The sequence below is a fragment of the Cuculus canorus genome, chromosome 26 (assembly GCF_017976375.1).
Source record: "Cuculus canorus isolate bCucCan1 chromosome 26, bCucCan1.pri, whole genome shotgun sequence".
Lineage (NCBI taxonomy): Eukaryota > Metazoa > Chordata > Aves > Cuculiformes > Cuculidae > Cuculus > Cuculus canorus.
In genome coordinates this window covers 6,443,096-6,463,287 of record NC_071426.1, presented here as the reverse complement: position 1 = coordinate 6,463,287, position 20,192 = coordinate 6,443,096, and the positions used below count along the sequence as shown (strand labels likewise).

The 20,192-nt window shown below is 50.3% G+C and overlaps 1 protein-coding gene across 1 annotated transcript in view; it reads left to right on the top strand.

The window, feature by feature from the left end:
* The window catches only part of LOC104067020 (electrogenic sodium bicarbonate cotransporter 4), a 33,217-nt gene that overhangs the window by 1,539 nt on the left and 11,486 nt on the right, over nt 1-20,192 (top strand). The window contains 17 exon segments of the mRNA XM_054088835.1: nt 854-947; nt 1,176-1,367; nt 7,240-7,369; nt 10,335-10,495; nt 10,729-10,820; nt 10,822-10,882; nt 13,246-13,295; nt 13,297-13,345; nt 13,693-13,748; nt 16,184-16,211; nt 16,214-16,340; nt 16,436-16,523; nt 16,696-16,850; nt 17,216-17,359; nt 18,089-18,263; nt 18,574-18,707; nt 18,818-19,089. Coding sequence (XP_053944810.1) covers nt 875-947; nt 1,176-1,367; nt 7,240-7,369; nt 10,335-10,495; nt 10,729-10,820; nt 10,822-10,882; nt 13,246-13,295; nt 13,297-13,345; nt 13,693-13,748; nt 16,184-16,211; nt 16,214-16,340; nt 16,436-16,523; nt 16,696-16,850; nt 17,216-17,359; nt 18,089-18,263; nt 18,574-18,707; nt 18,818-19,089 — 1,987 coding nt within the window. The 5' untranslated portion in view covers nt 854-874.

The window sequence follows — 20,192 nt, the reverse complement described above, 5'->3', positions numbered from 1 at the left end:
CTGTTCTTCTCTAAAATAGATAGATAATGATGCAAAATTGCCATGGATGTGAGCAGCTGGAACGGGGGACGCTTAGAGGCTGGCGCTGCGATTGCTCTCAAAGTGACTTTGGGCAGCATCGACCGGGCTGCCATGAATAGTAACAGTTCTCCAGTCCAAGTCAAGTGTGAAAGGCAATCACTGGAGGTCAGATAATTAGGAGATTAATTAGCGTCTGTGGCAAAATGCAAAGAAACTCATTGGGGAATAAACTAAACCAGTGGGTTTGAAGGGAGGTGACTGGAAGTGGCAGAGTGTGTATGGTGTAAAATAGGTGCTTAGATGGGGAAAAACAAACTCTGCTTCTGCAAAGCCCCTTTTATCTGTGGAGAAGTGGATGCTTATTGCCAGCCAGCGACCATGCTGCAGCAGCTCTGTTAACTAACCTCATGTTGGTAATCATGCCGGGAAATCTTTGTAACAACCTCTTGCGTTTCACTTACACCTTCCTTTGAGCAGCAAAAATAAGAGACCGGAGACAAAACCCCAGGGAAATTTATCTGGATTTTCTTAAACATGGGGAGAGCAGAGGTGGAGCGTGGGCAGGGCTGGCGTGAGGCGAGGCAGCGCTGAGGGATCGCTGTGGTGAGACGTGGGTGCTCATAGAAGGAGCTGCAGGGTTCCCAGTGCATCCGCAGGGAAGATCCTGGCTCCTCAGTGCATCCTCACCCCTGTTGGGAAGGATTCTGTGGTTTCACTGGGGCCAAACTTGAAGGATTTCCATAGTGGGAAGCACCCAGCGGACGTGCGAAGAATCTGTCCCCCTGACCCACACTCTTTAAAACCTCTCTCGTTTCTCCTCCCTGCGGCTCAGCTCTCTCCAAGCAGTGGGACCATGCTGGAGGATGAGGATGGGATGAGCGAGAGGGGGCTCAGCAGTTCCAGGAGGAGATACGACGATGAGGAAGGTGAGCGAGACCCCTGGGATGCCCCAAATGGCAGCGAGGTCTTCACTGCCGGCTGATGAACCAGATCTCATAGCACTTGGCTCAGCAAATCCATGCATGACATGGGAAAAGCTCCTGTGGGTGTTCCAAGCCTGGTGGGAAGAAGGCAAATACCTCTCTGATTTGGGTTTTTTCTTGGGAGAGAGAAACAGCCAGATCTCTTCTCTAAAGCTTTTTTTCTCCCTCTAGATTACCACTCCATCTATATTGGGGTGCCGGTGCCCCGGGGCTACCGGAGAAAACGGCGTCGGCGAAGATCTGCCTCCAGCCGGGACAGAACAAGTGAGAGCGAGCGGCACTACGAGCGCCAGGATCGCTCTGACACCGATGACGGTGGCCACGGCTGCTACGAGAGTGGCAACGAAAATGCCAGCAGGACCAGTGAGTCCAAGAAAGCGGGAGAGGGTTTGCAGCATCATTTAATCCAGGATTAAATCCCCCCTGGGCACCAGCCACGTCGCTCGGGCCGGTGTTTGCATTTCCCAACACCTCCAAGGTTTCTTTTTTCCTGTGGATGTCTTGGAGCTGAGCATGGGGTGTGCAATGGGATTTGGGGCTGCTAAGCTGGGGGGTGGTCTAGAAAGAGGTTGCCTTTGCCCTTGGGATGTTGATTAGGAGGGAATGGGGGTACAGCGGAGTCCCAGGGCTGCAGACACCCTCCCGGCATCACCCTTGTTCCCGACAGGCTTTTGCCCGGGGCTTTGCCTGGTCTCGTTAAATCTCCTTAGTGAAGATTAACATTTTGCACAGCAAAGTAGCTGTCGATCTCTTGGTTTGGGGGGGGGTTTCCTGCCCCCTCCCTATAGAAATTTGCATTGGTTTTGATGTTGAGGAGATCACGTCACAGTGCAGCAGAGCGGGCACGGGCTCAGCTTTGCTTTTCCCTATGGAAGGGAAAGTTTCCCGGGTTATTTTTGCATGGGGAGAAGTTTTTTTATTTGCAGCATGCTTTGCTCACAGCTCCTTCAGTGGCAGCGCAAGCAGGACAATGACTTCTCCTTTCTGCAGGCAGTAAATGCCACCGGGATAAAACACTGGGCTGGTTTGAGGGCGCAAAGCCGTTTTATGGAGGAAAACACCTCAAAAAGCCGCAACTTTGCAGCAGCCCTGCTTTCTCCTAGGAGCTCCCCCTCATTTGGGCATTTCCCCCCCCCAAAAAAAATCTTTGCCCTGAGCCTGGAGGGGTTTTCCCACCTTGCTCTGAGTGGGAAACAAAAACACTTAACAAAATCATAGAATCATGGAATGGTTTGGGTTGGAAGAGAGCTCAAAGCCCATCCAGTTCCACCCCCTGCCATGGATAGGGACACCTCCCACTGGATCAGGTTGCTCAAAGCTCCATCCAACCTGGTCTTTAACCCCAAACCTTTGATTTCCAACCACCCACCTCTCCCTCCCCTTTCTTGCTTGCTCCATCACGCTGCCACCCAAACCGCTCACCTCTGCTACACGCATCCCATTTGATTTGGTAACTTCCCGTCATGGGAGCTGTAGGGAAAGGAAAGTGCTTTATATTCTCTATAATCTGCTCCTTAAGCCTTGGGAGTTTAACAAGCCTGAGTGGATAAAGAAGGAAGTTTGGGAGTTTGGGGTTTTTTTTGCACTGTTCACCGAAGGTTTGGTTTAGCCAGGAAGAAAAGGGGAAAAAAATGGAAACGATTCCAGGTAGGTTATTTCTATTGCTCTTTGGTGGGGTGTGCAGGAGGGAAGGAAAGTCTCCATTTTTTTCCCCTGCTTTGCTTTTCCTCTGCAAAAGCAACTTGAGAGCCCGTGTGGGGTTGGTTTGAGCGCTCACTCAGGGCACTGAGCTCCAAAGCTCACCCCAAAAATATAAGGGGGATTGGGGGTGGGATTGTGTCAGCTTCCACTGCTCCCCAGCAGCAGAGAGACAGAAAAGATGGTATTTGGGAGGAGAAAAGTCTCCTGGACCTGGGGTTTACTTGAACAGGAATGGAGCATCTAATCCCATGGGATGTGCACCCCAGTCTCCTCTAATTTGGGAGGCAGGGGACCCACAGGGAAATCCATGAATCCACAGGGAAAGTTGATCACGTATCCAGAAGGACCACGATAGTGGATGGTTAACGTGCCAGAGCCTTAAATAAGCTGTAGTCCCACTGCCCTGCTGGATTGCAAACCCCTGGGCAGCATCGCGTTCCCCTGTCTGTCTTTTTACTGTACCTAAAACCAGAGAGGGATTTTTGGTTTGGAAAATCATTGATAGGTGAGGTTTTACTGCTGGATCAAAGCTGGGGTGCAAAGGGCTCTATGCATCTCAAATTAAAGGAGGTATAAATCAGTGCAATTGGTCCATCCTGTCCCATTACCCATGGAGATGTGGGCTTTTTTTGCATGTAAAATGATCCTGGGTTGTCACCAGCGTTAACGCTAAGCTAATTGTGCCACTTTGGGCTCAATTCGGATCCACTTCGGTTAAAACTGCAGTGGTGATTTCATAGAATCATAGAACTACGGAACGGTTTGTGTTAGAAGGTACCTCAAAGCCCATCCAGCCCCACCCCCTGCCATGGGCAGGGACACCTCCCACTGGATCAGGGACTCCAAGCCCCATCCAACCTGGCCTTGAACACCTCCAGGTATGGGGCAGCCACCACTGCTCTGAGCAGCCTGGGCCAGGACCTCCCCACCCTCAAGGGAACATTTCTTCCTAAGATCTCATCTCCATCTCCCCTCTTGCAGCTCAAACCCATTACTCCTTATCCTATCCCTGCCCTTGATGGGTGTGAAGCAGAAATTGCAGCTGTGAGCAATTTCCCACCGTAAAAGTGGGTTCAGGGAGATGTGGATCTGCTCCGGGCACCCATTGAACCGTGTCCTGCAAGAAACAGGCGCTGCTTTCGGAGTGTCTCTGTGGGTTTTGGCCAGTGTCAACTGCAGCAGTTTTACTTTGGCATTCCAAGGGCTGCCACGCCCTGGATGCCTCTAGACAGCACATCATCCCCTGTGGTTGCCTGCTGATTCCTGGGGTTAATTTAGGTGCTGAGTTGAATTTCCAGGAGAAAAGACAAATAACAGAGAACTGGGTTGTAAGGGGATGCCAGGCTGGGTGCTTCCCCAGGCATGAAAGGGTCCTCTGGGTGAATGAACCCCAGGAGTTGTGGCTGCACAGCAAAGCCCCGACACTGTTGATTTAGCAACCGGCTCTTGGCTCGGGTCAGCGAGCAGCAGGGAGGGGAGGCGGCCGCCAGTGGGAAGCACACGTTGTGCACCACAAGGTGATTTTATTCCTTAGACTTAGACAAAGGTAAAAGCACCCAAAAAAACCTCTTTATACCCAACGTGTCTTTTGCCCTTGATGGTTTCCAGTGGCTGAATTGTGTCACAGCCATGACACCACGAGAGGAGTTGCTGGGGGACCCTCCAGCAGGTTGAAGCACGAGCCACCTGTGCTTAAGCACACGGGGGAAGAGGTGTGTGGAATTTGGGCAGAGTTGGGAGTGGCAATCACAAAGTCAAGAATCTGCAAAGCCTCAACCCTTCCATCCCCCTACTGCAATATCACAAAGCCCTTTTTTTACAAATCACAGAATCAGACAACAGTTTGGGTTGGAAGGACCTCAAAGCCCATCCAGTTCCACCCCTGCCATGGGCAGGGACACCTCCCACTGGATCAGGGGCTCCAAGCCCCATCCAACCTGGCCTTAAGGGAACACCTCCAGGGATGGGGCAGCCACCACTGCTCTGGACAACCTGGGCCAGGGCCTCCCTATCCTCACAGCAAAACCTTTCTTCCTAAGACCTCATCTCAACTTCCCCTCTTCCAGCTCAAACACATTCTGCTTTGTCCTGTCCCTGCACCCCCTGATCCAGAGCCCCTCCACAGCTTTCCTGCTGCCCCTTTCCATACTGGAAGCTGCTCTAAGGTCTCCCCGGTGCCTTCTCTAATCCAGGCTGAACAACCCCAACTCTCTCAACCTGTACTCGTACAGGAGGTGCTCCTGCCCTTGGATCATCTTCATGGCCTCCTCTGGACTTGCTCCAGCAGATCAATATCCTTCCTATGCTGAGGGACATTGAGCTGGTTGACTGCAAATCTTTGAGTGAACCCATCCAGCCAATTCCTTATCCACAAATGCATCCAGAGATCCCGTCCAAGCCTAACATTTCCAGCAAACTCCCTTTGCCACCATTCAGCTCATTGCATTCAGTGTGAATTCAAGGGGCTACAGGAAATTTAAGGTCTGGGCTGCAGCAAATTTTGAGCCCAAGGGAGTTGCCTGTATCGCACCGGTTTCATCCCCTTTTACTGCGAACAGCACTTAGGCTTTAAAGAGCCTGAAGCCTTCCAGGCATGTAGCCCAGCTCTAAAATTAACAGGAATATTAATAATGATAATAATGAAGCTTATGGAAGTGGAAGGAAGACTTGACAACAGGGCTTTAGTCCTAGTGGTGGGGCTTAAAGGGCTTAAGCGGTTAAGCAGGCTCAGCCTCTAGAGCAAGGGACATCCTATTCTTTTGGGCCACCACAACTTGGGTTTCATCTGTTTTGGTGGGGCGGCAGGGCAATATCCATAGTTTTTTATCTACTTACAAACAACAATTTAATTCTCTGCTTTTTTTGGGTGCCTTATGCCCAACTGTCTTACTCCCAGATTGAGATCAGGATTCTGCTAACAAAGACATTTTCCAAGCTGGAATGAGTCCTGTTGTATCAGAAAAGGGCTAAGACCCAGGATGTTATTTTCTTCACAATTAGGGTGAGGAGACCCTGGACCAGGTTTCCCAGAGCAGTGGTGGCTGCCCCATCCCTGGAGGTGTTCAAGGCCAGGTTCGATGGTGCTTGGAGCCCCTGATCCGGTGGGAGGTGTCCCTGCCCATAACAGGCAGGTGGAACTGGATGATCCCTTCCAACTCAAACCATTCTATGATTCTATGTTATCAAAAATATCCCAGTTCCAAGGAGTCTGGCACAGGGCTGGGTTTAATGTCTTGTTCGAATCATGGGACAACTGAGGAGTGGCTCCATCCATCCATGCCATGTCCAGCTTCACACCCAGGTGTTTGATTCCAGACCAAAAGTATAAGGCTTTGCTACAAAAGCACATGAAGATGGAGAGGGTTAAAGAAACCCAACCTGGCTTTTTTTTCTTTTTTTTAACGAGAAGAGGGCAGGTCCGTCACCCTCCGTGGCCATGGGGAATGCGCCAAGGTTGAAAATCCCCATTTTGCATCAGTCAGAAGGTTTGCAGGGGAAGGTTTGCATGTCTAGGCTTCCCCTTCCCACCACTGGGTAGTGGGGTGCTGGATGTGCCCTCCCAAGCCTGGCGTGTTTCTTTGCAGCAAGAAGCTAGATTTTTCCTGCAGGAAAGGTGAATTTGTATGATTCTCCTTCAAAGGATACGTGTGTCCCTTGGGGATGCAGCGGGAAAACCTGTGCCAAGCACTTGTGCATCCCAATACGCAGTGCTGGAGACCACAGGGATTTTGTTGCTGATGGAAAGTGGCTCTAACCTGGAAAAGCAGTCTGTGGCAGGGAAAAATGTGGGATACCCCATGGACCTGGGAGAGGAATAATGCTCCTGGGAGAGGAATTTGACTCTATTGTATAAAGGGATGGCTGTGTTCCTCCATTCCCAGCCCAGACCGATGTATTCCCTTCCTGGTTCCTGCACAGCCTCTGCTCATCCTTTCCACCTGCATCCTGTGTGTCAAACAGCAGTGGCTCAGACGGCCAAGAGGGCCAGCAGCATCCTGGCTCAGATCAGCCATGGGGAGGCCAGCAGGAGCAGGGAAGTCATCCCACCCCTGTACTTGGCCCTGGTGAGGCTGCGCTTCTAATCATATGGGTTCAGTTCGGGCCCCTCACTCCAAGAAGGATATTGAGGTCCTGGAGCGTGTCTGGAGAAGGGAATGGAGCTGGGGAAGGGGCTGGAGAACAGTGGTTATGAAGGGCGGCTGAGGGACCTGGGGGTGTTTAGCCTGGAGAAGAGGAGGCTGAGGGGAGACCTCCGCTGTTTGGTTGGACTCGACGATCACAGAGGTCTTTTCCAACCAAATGATTCTATGATTCTTTGCACAGGGATCTGGGGACAGGATTCCTTAGAGTTTCCCCACTCCTCTGTGTCTCACCTTCAACCTTTCCCTCAAAACCTGCTCTTTTAACCCCAGGATCCAAAATAGCCCTACAGATCCTTCTTTGCCTGCATGGGGCTCTCTGTATGGGAATGGTGCGGGATCATCCCATCTCTGGCCAATGGTAAATCTCTTTTTGTCTTTTCCCCCCCCGGCAGTGTCCCCGGCTGCCGAACGCCTCCGCTACATCCTGGGGGAAGATGATGAGGCTCCCAACCCCACGCTCTTCACAGAGATGGACACCCTGCAGCACGACGGCGAGGAGATGGAGTGGAAAGAGTCAGCCAGGTGAGGACGGGGGAGATGCTTTGAGCTGAAAAGTGAATAGCACAAAGATACCATGCCTGAATGTGGGAGATGCAGAAAACGTGGTGGGTTTGGGTCTTTTCCGCACCCTGCTGAGGAGGAAGGGAGGCAGATATCCCGTCTCCTCCTGCATCGCCCCAGGTTGGATGAACCCCCAGAGACAGGGGCTTTTCCCATTTCCAGTTGCAGCATCAGAGCAAAGCCCTGCAGAAAAGGCTGAGAGGGTGAAAAAAGAAGGGGCAACATGCTGGGAAACTGGAAAATTAGAGGAAAGAGCTGGAAATGGGAATAAAGAAAAATTCTTTGTTTACTGGCCAGGCCAAGAGTTAAACTTCCCACCTGCCCCTCAAGCAACAACAATAACCCCCCCACCCACTACACCTTTAATAAAAGTATTAGAGGAGTTGCAAGTGGTGTTTGCTTTGTTGGATTAGGAGTTATCCAAAGGGAAAAAAATCCAAGTGGGATTTTCTCTCCCTAGCCTCTGCTGTGTAAGGGCCAGTAGGTTTGAGGGCTCTTGAGATGCCTTGGGAAGGAGTCGGGGATGCTGATGGCTTCCCAAGCCCTTTCCTTTCAGCAGCACACGTAGGATTTCTGAGTCTCAGTATGAAGTTTCGCCTGAGGGATGGGGACCGAGCAGGATCAGCCATGCAGGTGCTCATCCCATTTCTGGTCGTTGGAATCACTAGAGATTTGGAAAGCTCTTAAGCATCCTCTGGGTTGTCAGCCCTGCTCAAACTGCAGCAGCTGCAGGGAGGCTTGGATCAGCCATAGGGTGGCCAGCAGGAGCAGGGCAGGGATAATCCTCCTGGACTAAGTGCTAGTGAGGTCACACCTTGAATACTGGGTTCAGTTTGGGCCCTTCACGCCAAGAAGGACATTGAAGGGCTGAAGCGTGTGCGGAGAAGGGAACGGAGCTGGGGAAGGGGCTGGAGAACAGGAGTTATGAAGAGCAGCTGAGGGACCTGGGCTGTTTAGCCTGGAGAAGAGAATGGCTGAGGGGGGACCTCATCACTCTCTGCAGCTCCTGAAAGGAGTTTGTGGGAAGGTGAGTGCTGGTTCTGCTCCCAAGTGACAAGGGATGGGATGAGAGGGAATGCCCTGAAGTTGCGCCATACAAGGTTTAGGTTGGATATCGGGAAAAATTTTTTACCAAATGAGCAGTGAAGCCTGGACCAGGCTTCCCAGTGCAGGAGTGGAATTCTCCATCCTTGGAGGAATCAAAGAATATGTCGATGTGATGCTTAAGGACATGGTTTGGTCGGCATGGTGGGTTGTGCTGATGGCTGGACAGGATGAGCTTAGAGGGCTTTTCCAACCTTAATGATGTTATAATTCTACGATTCTATGATTGATGCAGTTGCTGAAATCCTTTATTTCCACCCCTGTGATTTTGCGCCGGTCTGTATCCACTCATCCCTCCCCACTCCCTAAAAAGCTTTGGGAGACAAAAAACTCAGTACTTGCATGGAAGTTTTCATCAGAGAGGGCCTCAAATGAAGGTTTGCAAATTCCTTCTGGGAGGATGGAGGGTTCTCAAGTCCTGGATTTCGGCTTTCCCTCAAGGAGCGGTTTGGCCTCTTCAACGGCAGGAGAGCAGCTCCTTGGTGGGAGCGGCACTACCTGGGGCTAAATCCGCAATAAATGAAATAAAAGGAAATAAAGAAGCTGAGCACAGCAGGGAGATGGAGTTTGGCTGTTAGCCTTGGCAAAAGCATCATGGGATGCTGGTCTCAGGGCAAAGGCACCTGCTGGAAACGTGCCTTGAGTCTCGCACGCTGACCCAAGCTGCCACCCCGTCTGCGTGCTAATAACCCAAGTTTCAGCAGGAAAACGGGGTAAAAAAGAAATGAAAAGAGACGTAATCGTCTTTGGGCGGAGCCCCGACGGGGCTTAGCTGGTGCTGTGGTGGAAGCTTGAATTTCCTCCCTATAAAAGCAGCGTGGTGAGAAGGGGGTTCTGCAAAGAACTCGGTTTTTGTAGGAGCTTTGGAACAAAGAACACTGGGGCCGAATGTTATATTTTTGGATGCTCTGTGTTTTTATCCCCAGCCTAGCTCATTCCTGGCACTCCCAGTTAATATTTTGGGACTTTTTTAATAGGAGCACCTGGCTTTTTCTCTTTGCAGTAGCATTTTAATGCACCCGCCCGCAGGTGACACAATCCTGGGCTCACCTCACACTTCCCCTGTTAATGTTTGGGAACAACCAGCTACTTCCAAAACCCCTTCTTCTCCTCCATCTTTTCCATTCTGTGCCCTCTGCGGCGGCAGGAGCCCAAATCCCAGTTGTACCAGTTAAAAGTTGTAAGGTTAAGCCCCAGAAGACTAATCCACAGAGCCTGCAAACCTCCTGTAAGGAAAAGCAGCTTTCTTCCCCAAACTGACGTCCTGCGAGAGGCCGCCTGTGCTCCTGGGAGCCTGAGCTCTGTTCCCAAGGAGCGGGAATGAATCAGTCACCATTCCCAAATTTGCTCTGAAGGCTTCTAGTTTGTAAAATCAAGGAACAGAGGTGAAAAGGCTGACTTCCAAGGTTTGCAAACCTGCTCAATTCCCACCATGGGAGCAAAGCGCCCAGGTTGAGGTCAAAAGGATTTTGTGATGCCCTGGGTTTTTGCTTTCCTGGTGCATGGCTGGTCCACTTTTGGTGTGGATCCTGGGTAAGGGAAGGTCAGCTCCATGGGAAAACCTCCCAGATCTTACAGGAGCAGTTTGAGATGGGTGAAATCTGCAGAGTTGAGTTCAGCGGTGGAGCCAAGCGGGTTTTGTGACGTCTTACTTGATTTCTCCACTCCCATCCAGAATAACAAGCCAAAACTTTACAGGATGAATTAATTCAGGCTTGTAAACCACCGTGGAAGGGAAGCTCCACAGGAAAAGCCATTGTCTATCATCTCGTACTCTGTACCTGCTCCATGTCTGACCTCACAGCTGCTACTGTTGTTTCAGGTGGATCAAGTTTGAAGAAAAGGTGGAGGAAGGTGGGGAGCGGTGGAGCAAGCCCCACGTGTCCACGTTGTCTTTGCACAGCCTGTTTGAGCTGCGGACCTGCCTACAGACGGGAACGGTGCTCCTGGACTTAGATGGCTACTCTTTGCCCCAGATTATTGGTAGGAGCCAGCAGACAGCAGTGGTTTCCGATTGCTTTTCCATGTCTAAAGTGCTGGGAACAGATCTAAATGTGTTTGCTTGCTGCACGCAAATGGAAGGCAACTTGCCCAGGAATAAGCGAAGACAGCGGTTGAGAGCCATCAACTTGGTTCGATAAGTGTTGTTGTCTTGAGCTTTCTAGGAGGTTTGCTGTGAGGTAACCCATGCACCTCTCCTATTTGGTTGCTTGCAGATGATGTCATTGAGAGGCAGATCGAGGATGGTCTGCTCAAGCCAGAGCTGAGGGAGAAGATAAGCTATGTGCTCCTCAGGAAGCACCGTCACCCAAACCAAGAAGCCAATCCACCGGTCCTTGGCTGATATTGGCAAGTCTGTCTCCTCCAACAAAGTGAGTCATGGGGATGCACCCAGCTGCATCCTTGAGTCTTTGGTGAGCAAGCCTGGGGGAGGAAAGAGAGAAACCCAACCATTTGGGAGCACTCAACCATTTACTCCATGGAGAAGACCCCAAAAGCTCTGCCCCTGGTGGCTTTAAGGGTAGGAGTCATTGGGAGCCAGAAGCCAAGGAGATGTCTGCTGAAATAGACAACGTCATTGTTTGAGAACAACGTCACTGTGTGAGGACAATGGTGTTATGTGATGGACAATAGTGTTGGCGGTCACTTGGCCAAGGGGCTTTCTGGCAGAGCAGCCTACAGACAAATCCAGTCTGCTCTGTAGTTGAACCTGCCTATTTCTGAGCCATTATAAAAGGGGATTTGTTTGTTTTCACGCTAGATTATTTACTTAGGTTTAAACAGAGGTCATTTGGTGGAGCCCGGGATTTGCTGGGCTTCAGCTGCTACCCTGGTAGACAGAAACAGCAGAGCCCAAGCTCAAAGCACAAGTGGAAGAGACTGATAATAAGCTATATTCCCACCGTGTGGGCATCCCAGAGTTTCAAAGCAGCCCTCATCCATGCCAGAGGACTCAATATTTGAGCCAACTGTTTGGCCCAGAAGCTCTCAAAACAGAGCACGACTTGGAATGTTGTGATTTGTCCCTGTAGATAAGAAAAAACAGGACATCTTTCGTGGTTCTGGTTCCTTACTGAGATGATGGCATTGCTTTTAGTTTGCAACTAAGCACATCAAGGAAAAGAGCAGGAGCAGAGGGGTTCCTCACATTTCTTGTGCTAATGGCAACTCTGTGATATTGGAATAAATGCCACTGGCACATTGACTACAGCTATGATCAAAGACTGGAGTATAAGAGGACAGGCTGGCAGAGATGGATTTGTTCAGCCTGGAGAAGAGAAGGCTCTGGGAAGACCTTTAGAGCAGCTTTGAGTAAGGAAAATGCTCCGGGAAAGCTGAGGGGGGTCTCCTTGATCAGGGAGAGCAGGGACAGGATGAGGAGGAACAGTTTTGAGCTGCAAGAGGGGAGATTGAGATGAGTTTTAGGGAGACAGTTTTGCTGTGAGGGTGGTGAGGTCCTGGCCCAGGTTGCCCAGAGCAGCGGTGGCTGCCCCATCCCTGGAGGGGTTCAAGGCCAGGTTGGATGGGGCTTGGAGCCCCTGATCCAGTGGGAGGTTGTCCCTGCCCATGGCAGCGGTTGGGACTGGATGGGCTTTGAGGTCCCCTCTCCTGAAATGATTTTATGATTCTTTGACTCTGTTCTTGTAGGGTAAATAATAGGGCAAATTTTTAGCTTTCCATTGGAAGGAGCCTGGGCTTGAGATGCTCCAGCGAAGGACTGTAACAGCCACCCCTGGGAGGAAAGTCCACAGTAAATCCTCTATGTTTTTTTCAAGAATTAAAGCCCACGAATGTGGCTCTGACAGGTTTTATGGGAAGTGAGGCCTCACCAAATGCATCTAAATCTCGATGAGAAACGAACTTTTCTTGGTGAGAGCAGTAACCGGGTAGATAGATAGAGCCTCATTCTTCAGACACTTTATTTTGGCACTACAGGGTGGGACTGGATGGACTTGAGGTCCCTTCCAACCCAAACCATTCCATGATCTGTGATTCACAACAGGATCATGCCCCAGGGGGAAAATTCATCGGTGTTTTATTGGCTTAACAAAAAAGAAAAGGACAGATGCTGTGGTGCAGCCAGGTTTTCAGAGATGCAGAAAGCTCAAACAAAACTGGTCCAGATTTTTTTTTTCCCAAGGAAAATGCAGCTTTGGAAATTCAGGAGGTTTTTCTGAGGAAAATGCTGGGCTTAACAAAGGAAATGCATGGGGGAAAAGGAAGTATTTTGAGACGAAGTAATTCAGTTAAACATCTGGGACGAAAATGGGACTTGTCACCAGTTTCAAGAGGAGAAATGCTCAAGTGAAGCTTGGTGATGGCCAATGCAAATATTTTGAAGTGTGAAGTTTGTGATAGATTTCAATGTATGTTTCTTTGGAGAATTATGGCATTAAAAGCCAGATAAAGCATTCAGTATTGGAAGTTGCACTTCTAAACCCATTTATAGCTTGAAGAGGGCATTGGTGGAGCTGGGAGTGGTGCAGGGTCCTCACACAAAGCCTGTGCAGCGTGGAACTTGGGTTAAGACATCTTCTTCTTTGCTGAAGGGAATGTTACTACCAGTGTGATAAAAATACAAATGAGGGTGGAAGGAAAAGCAAATTGCTGGTGTGCCAGAGCTGGAAGGGTCACGGCTGTGCGGACAGCTGATTTTCAGCCTGGCCTCTTGCTGTTATTATCACCCCACAGTTCCCCATGGCACCTGCATCTCCTCTAACGCCTCCTTTCCCCCAGCCGCAGCCCCATCCGGAGCCCGGCCGCCGGTGCTGCCTTCCACCGTCTCCACCGAGGACCTGCGGATGCGGCAGAGTGCAAGCTACGGGCGCCTGCGTAAGCTGGGGAGGGATGTGGGGAGCCAAAAACACCCCTAAAAGAAGCAAGAGGGGAAAAACAATCAAGTTCAATATGAGGGCTGGCGGAGCGCAATTACAAGAGGATCCCAGCACAGTCATCAATGAGATTATGGTTTGAGTAACCACAGAATGACAGATATCAGAAAACCTCATATTTGTGGGTTTTCATCTTATTGCATTGGGGCTGCAAGCCCAGCTATAATATATGAGTTTTTCTTTGCACTGAAGTCCTCCCTCCTGCGTTTTCTCTGTGCGCGTGGGGCTGAAATGTGGCTGCCACATCATGGGGTGGCGTTTTCACCTTCTCCTTCTTATTGCCACCAGGTCATGCGCAGAGTCGGAGCATGAATGACATCTCGGGACACACCAAGCACGATCAGGTAATCATCCCTATTAACATTCATGGGATGCTGCGGGAGCATCTCTGCACGACCCACAATGGGGCAGGGCCTTTGTGGTTGTCCAGATCCATGTGAGCCTTGTGCCAGCTTCACTCAGTCGAAACCACACAAATTCCTAAATTAGGGAAATTAATACACGTATCGATCCCTGTGAACTCATTGGGAAGCTGTCCCAGAAATAATAGTTGTACTTGCAAGCTGAACGCAGCTTTTAGGGGCAGGCGAGGATGCCAGTGGAGGGCTGAGAACTTTTGGAGGCTGATAACTATTGGGTAGAGGAAAACAATCCTTGGAACTATTAGGTAGGAAGGAAAGGTGCTTAGAAGCGTTGCAGGGAAGCTAAAAGAACCTTTGCTTGGCTGGGGAAGGGCAGGCAGCAAGGGGTAAATCCCAACTAAGCATTTTGGGACTGCCCACATGAGGTATAGCTCCGAAGATAAATAGAGGAAGGCTCCCCTTCTTCACTCCATTACAGGGTAATGAGGTGGATTCCTTAATGCAAAGCTCAATTGAGTCCTCAGGGGCTTTCTCTGCCCCCTGGTTTGCCTTGCAGTGAGCTGAGAAGGAGGTCAGGCAGCTGAGCAGTTTGTGGCAGATCGCTGCTCTGTGCCATTCTTTCCCTGGATGTCCATTCCCCATCCTGGTATGAGGCTGTTTGGATAGAAACTGTTGAAGCATGATGAGGGTTGACTAGATGACTTTTAAAGGTCCCTTCCTACCCAAACTATTCTATTATTCTATGGTTACAAAGGCTTTTGTTTCTGTTTCAATTCGCGTGTAAGTTCAGCATAAACCTAAGGGAAAATTAAAACACAATGTGGGTTTCTGGCGTGTAAGAGCTTGGTTTTCCCCAGGGATGTCCTGGCTGGGCTCACCTGAGGTGATGCAGCTCTGGGGGAAGCAAAGGATGAAAACTTATGTGTTACTAGCAGCTACAGGGCAGGGATGCCAACAAAGTGCTCTCAACATAAAAGGGATATGGAACTGTTGGAATGGGTCCAGAGGAGCCACGGAGATGATCCGAGGGCTGAGAGCACCCTCTGTGAAGAGAACAGGCTGGGAGACCTGGGGCTGTCAGCCTGGAGAAGAGAAGGCTCTGAGGAGACCTCAGAGCAGCTTCCAGTATTTGAAGGGGATCTACTTGGAGGCTCTTTACAAAGGCTTGGGGTGACCAGAACTAGACGGAGTGGCTTTAAATGGGAAGGGGGAAGATTTAGATTAGACATTAGGAAGAAAATTTTCACAACGAGGGTGGGGAGGCCCTGGCCCAGGTTGCCCAGAGCAGTGGTGGCTGCCCCATCCCTGGAGGGGTTCAAGGCCAGGTTCGAGGGGCTTGGAGCCCCTGATCCAGTGGGAGGTGTCCCTTCCATGGCAGGGGTGGGACTGGATGATCTTTAAGGTCACTTCCAACTCAAAACCATTCTGTGATTTGATGATATTAGGGAGGCAGAAGGTTTCCAGGGCACCTTCCTAAATTAGAGCTGCATTAAAGCAAGCCGCTAACGAACCCCCAAATCTTAGCCTCCAGCAGTGGGTTCAGAGGGGTAATCCCAAAATATGCAAAGCATTTAGATATTAATCGCCCTATTAGGCACACTACAAAGGGACTTTTTAAGTGTTACACGAAGCTTAGTGGTCACTGTTAACTCCTGCTCTTGCTCATTCCAAGCTGCATTGGAGAAGTTGCTTTATTATTATGATTTTTTTTTTTCCATTTGGATTTAAGAGATTAGAAAGGGGAGAGCTCGCTGCCGGCTCACATGCCTCCCCTCATGCTGGCATATAGATTATAATAACACCCTGCCAGGGTGGGTATTGAACCCTTTTAGACTAATAATGAAAGAGCTGCAGGGGAGAAGAGACCGGGGAATAATCCATGAATGAGGTTTCCTACTTCCATTATTTGTTCCTGCTCCGTGGATGAGATTGGATGAGGATATGAGCGACAAAAAACATCCCCTGCGCATGGTCGCGAGTGGCGTTTCGGCACTAAATAGGGTCTTGGAGCAGATGAGATTGCAAGGCTGCAAAGGGACTGGCAGTAAGGCCTGCTGGCTTGCTCCAGGATCCATATATTTTAGCTCAGATATTTTGCAGGGAGGTTGCATTGGGCTTTTCTTGCATAGACCCCGACAAAGCACCTTTTGCAAACCGCCTGGCTGCATGTTTGTCAGGAAGGATCCAGGGCATGTGGTTTCAAGTCAATCTCAAGCTTTAGAATAACGAAGAAATTCAGCATTATGAATTTTGTTGGTTCGTTCTTGGATATGGCTCTTAAAGCCCCACCTCCAGAAGACAATCAGAGATCAAGAGGTCTGAGCCTACGGCTTCAGGTTTTGCATTCAGGGTGCACAAAAGAAGAGGGAAGGTGAATTTTGTCAGCTGCTCCCTTCCCCACCCTCATCTTTCAACAGCTGAAGAACAAGTTCATCAAGAAGATCCCCAAGACGCGGAGGCCTCCAATGTGCTGGTGGGAGAAGTGGAGTTCCTAGAGAAGCCTTTTGTGGCTTTTGTGCGGCTCCTGCAGGCAACGATGCTGGGAGGGGTGACAGAGGTGCCCGTCCCCACCAGGTGAGCACAATTCTTTGGCTTCAAGGCATGGAGAGATCTCATGACACTGATGCCCGTGGTCTGAGGTTGCCAACACAGCATCTTTCCCTTCCCAGGTTCCTCTTTATTCTCCTTGGTCCTGCGGGAAAAGCCAAATCCTACAACGAGATTGGCAGAGCCATCGCGACCCTCATGGTGGATGATGTGAGTAGATGCCAAACCCAGCTCTTTCTGGGAATGTCCTTGCTCAGAGTGAAGGAAAAAATGGCAATTTTATCCTATCACCTAACGAGAACGAGATTCAAAATCCCATAACACATAAGACACGTCCTGGATGCCATTCCTGGGATGACATCTCTCCTCTCTTGACTTGCAGCTTTTCAGTGATGTTGCCTACAAAGCCCGGGATAGAGAAGACCTAATTGCTGGCATAGATGAGTTTTTAGATGAAGTCATCGTCCTACCACCCGGCGAGTGGGACCCCAACATTAGGATTGAGCCACCCAAAAAAGTGCCCTCAGCTGAGAAGAGGTGGGTGGGAGGCATGGGGCTGGTCTTGACCCTGTGGCCACACCCGTCTGCTCCTGGTTTGGAGATGCTGGAGGATGACAGCAGCTTTGCTTGCCTTCATCCCTAGAAATAATCTCTCCAAATTTTCCACAAATGCTGCTTTTTCAGTAATTTTTGCCCCACGTCAGCTCAGAACCATTCCTGCTCTCCAAAATCTGCATCACACCCCTGGTTCGAGCAACTCCAGCTCTTGATCTTTCCAAATTTGCCCCAAAACCCAAGATGTTATGCATGGAGCTACACCATGGCCTTGGTCATGTTTCCTGCCTCAGGGCTGGCTTGTTGGGGCAGGTGCCGTAGCCAACGGTGGTGACTCTCTCCTGCAGGAAATCAGTTTTCTCACTGAATGAAGTGGGGCAGATGAATGGTACAGCGGGTGGGGCAAGTGCCGGCGGCGGTGGAGGAGGCAGCGATGATGGGGAGATGCCTGAAGTTCACGAAATCGGAGAAGAGCTCACGTGGACTGGCAGGTGAGCAGCACCCCACCTCTTAAAAACCTTCTAATGGTGCCAGCACCCATCAGCATCTCCTGCTGGTTCTCCTTGTGGTCTCTTTTGAACATAGGCTTTTGTGCAGTGCCTTATCTATTTTAGAATCATAGAATTTGGTTGGAAAAGACCTTTGATATCATCAGTCCCTACCGTACCTGTCCACAACTAAACCATCCCTGAGCACCTTCTCTACCCGTCTTTTAAACACCTCCAGGGGTGGGGACTTCACCACCTCCCTGGGCAGCCGTTCCAGTGCCTGAGAACTCTTCCAGGGAAGAACTATTTCCCAATATACAAGCTAAACCTCCTCTGGTGCAAATTGAGGCCATTTCCTCTTGTCCTATCAATTGTTACTTGAGAGAAGAGCCCAACAGCCACCTCATTAAAACCTTCCTTCCAGTAGTTGTAGACAGTGATCAGGTCTCCCCTCAGCCTCTTCTCCAGGCTAAACAACCCCACGTCCCTCAGCTGCTAATCATAAGACTTGTTCTCCGGCCCCTTCCCCAGCTTTGTTGCCCTTCTCTGGACATGCTCCAACCCTTCAACATCATTCTTGTAGTGAGGGGCCCCAGGATTCGAGGTGTGGCCTCACCAATGCTGAGTGCAGGGGCACAATCACTTCCCTGGTCCCTCTGGCCACCCTGTGTCTGATACAGGCCATGTATGGTGGAAGGGACACTCCTATGGTCCGTGGCTGTGTTTCCCCAGGTTTTGTGGTGGCCTCTATCTGGATATCAAGAGGAAGCTGCCCTGGTTTCCAAGCGACTTCTATGAAGGCTTTCATATCCAGTCCATCTCTGCCATCTTGTTCATCTACCTGGGCTGCATCACCAATGCCATCACGTTTGGGGGCTTGCTTGGGGACGCTACAGAAAACTACCAGGTTGAGTCCAAGGAGTCATTTTGTCTTGGGAACATCAAGCAGGAGTGGGACAGGATGGGTTTTACCTTTGTGCTGTGCCTAGCTTTAATGCCAGGGTAGACATTCATTGCTAGATGGGATTGGCCGTCCTGAAATATCTGCAGGATGGGAAAACCCATCTTGATGGCAATGCCAGGAGCAAGAGGACACGGTCCCAACCATCCTATATGGGTCCAAGCAGAGGTCCTTAATTCTTGTCTCCATCTGGGATATATGTGGGGATGTAATGTGGTAGAGCATTGCCATAACACTTGATTTGGTCCAATCCCAGGGCGTCATGGAGAGCTTCCTTGGCACGGCGATGGCAGGCTCCATGTTTTGCCTCTTCGCTGGGCAGCCGCTCATCATCCTCAGCAGCACTGGCCCCATCCTCATCTTCGAGAAGCTGCTCTTTGACTTCAGCAAGTAGGTACTGGGCGATGCCAGTGGGGAACCCATCCATACTGGGCTGGGAGCTGTTGTCCAGTCCATGGCTTGCTCTCATGGGGCTGCTCTCACCTTGTCTCCACTTCCAGAGGCAACGGCATTGACTACATGGAGTTCCGTCTCTGGATCGGCCTCCACTCTGCCCTACAGTGCCTTATCCTGGTGGCCACGGACGCCAGCTTCATTATAAAATACATCACCCGCTTCACTGAGGAAGGCTTCTCCACCCTCATCAGCTTCATCTTCATCTATGATGCCATCAAGAAGATGATGGGAGCCTTTAAGTACTATCCCATCAATTCGGACTTCAAGCCGGACTACGTGACCATGTACAAATGCGAGTGCATTGCTCCCGACCCAGGTGAGTGCATATCTTTTTCAGCATTGGATGGCAAAGAGGGAGGGAATGGTGGGGGGTAGGGGGGGTGTCCTACCATGGACAAATCCTCCTGGATTGTTGGCTGAGGACATGGAAGGAGGCAGCTACCTTATCAGCGTGGGGTGGAGAGAAATCCTCGTCCTCCTCTGAGAGTGTTTTGGGGCAAGATGGAAGTACAGCCTTGTCCCCCATGGATGAGTGTGTTGATGCTTGCTGGGATGAGACAAACGGTGGCAGAGAGCAGGGGCCTCAGCCTCAGTAGTCAGACCTGGATGGATAAAAAGGAAGTATGGGAAAAAAGACATTTTAGATCATTTAGATCTAATTCCAGTCTTCTGCCGATGGGAACTTGTTCTCCAGGGGACAAATCCCCTCCAGTGTCCAGGACACTCCGGGATGTCCCAGTTGGCTACGAAAACCTCCTTGTACTGTTTTTTTCTCCTCTTCCATGCTCCTTTTCAAAAAGGAGAGGCCATCAGGCTCTGAGAAGTTGATCTTTTTTGGCTTCTCTGGTTTTGCTCTTGGGTAGATGTATGTGATCATCTCCAGTCTGAATTGTACTGCTCAGAAGCTCCTGCAGCCACCTGGAGGGGAGTCAAGATCATAGAATCATAGAATAATTAAGGCTGCAAAGATGTCTAAGATCATTCAGTTCAGCCATCAGCCCAAACCCACCATGCCTGCTAAACCATGTCCTGAAGTGCCACACCTGCACGTTCTTTGAACCCCTCCGGGGATGGAGACTCCACCAGTGCCCTGGGCAGCATCTTCCAATGCTTCGCCACTCTCTCAGTGAAGAAATTTTTCCTGATATTCACTCTAAGCCTCCCCTGGTGCAACTTGGGGCCATTTCCCATGGCTTGTTACTTGGGCAAAGAGCCCAGCACCCACCTCACCACAACCTCCTTCCCTGGAGCTGCAGAGAGCAGCAAGATCTTTGCTTTGGGCTCATGCCAGTGACCGCCTGCTCTCAGCGGGGCTGAAACTATTGAAAAAGTCTAAATGCTGACAATTTTGAGAAGCATCATCTGCAGCCAGAGGAAACAGAGAGCTGTGATGGTGAACCTCTCTCCAGAACTAAAAGC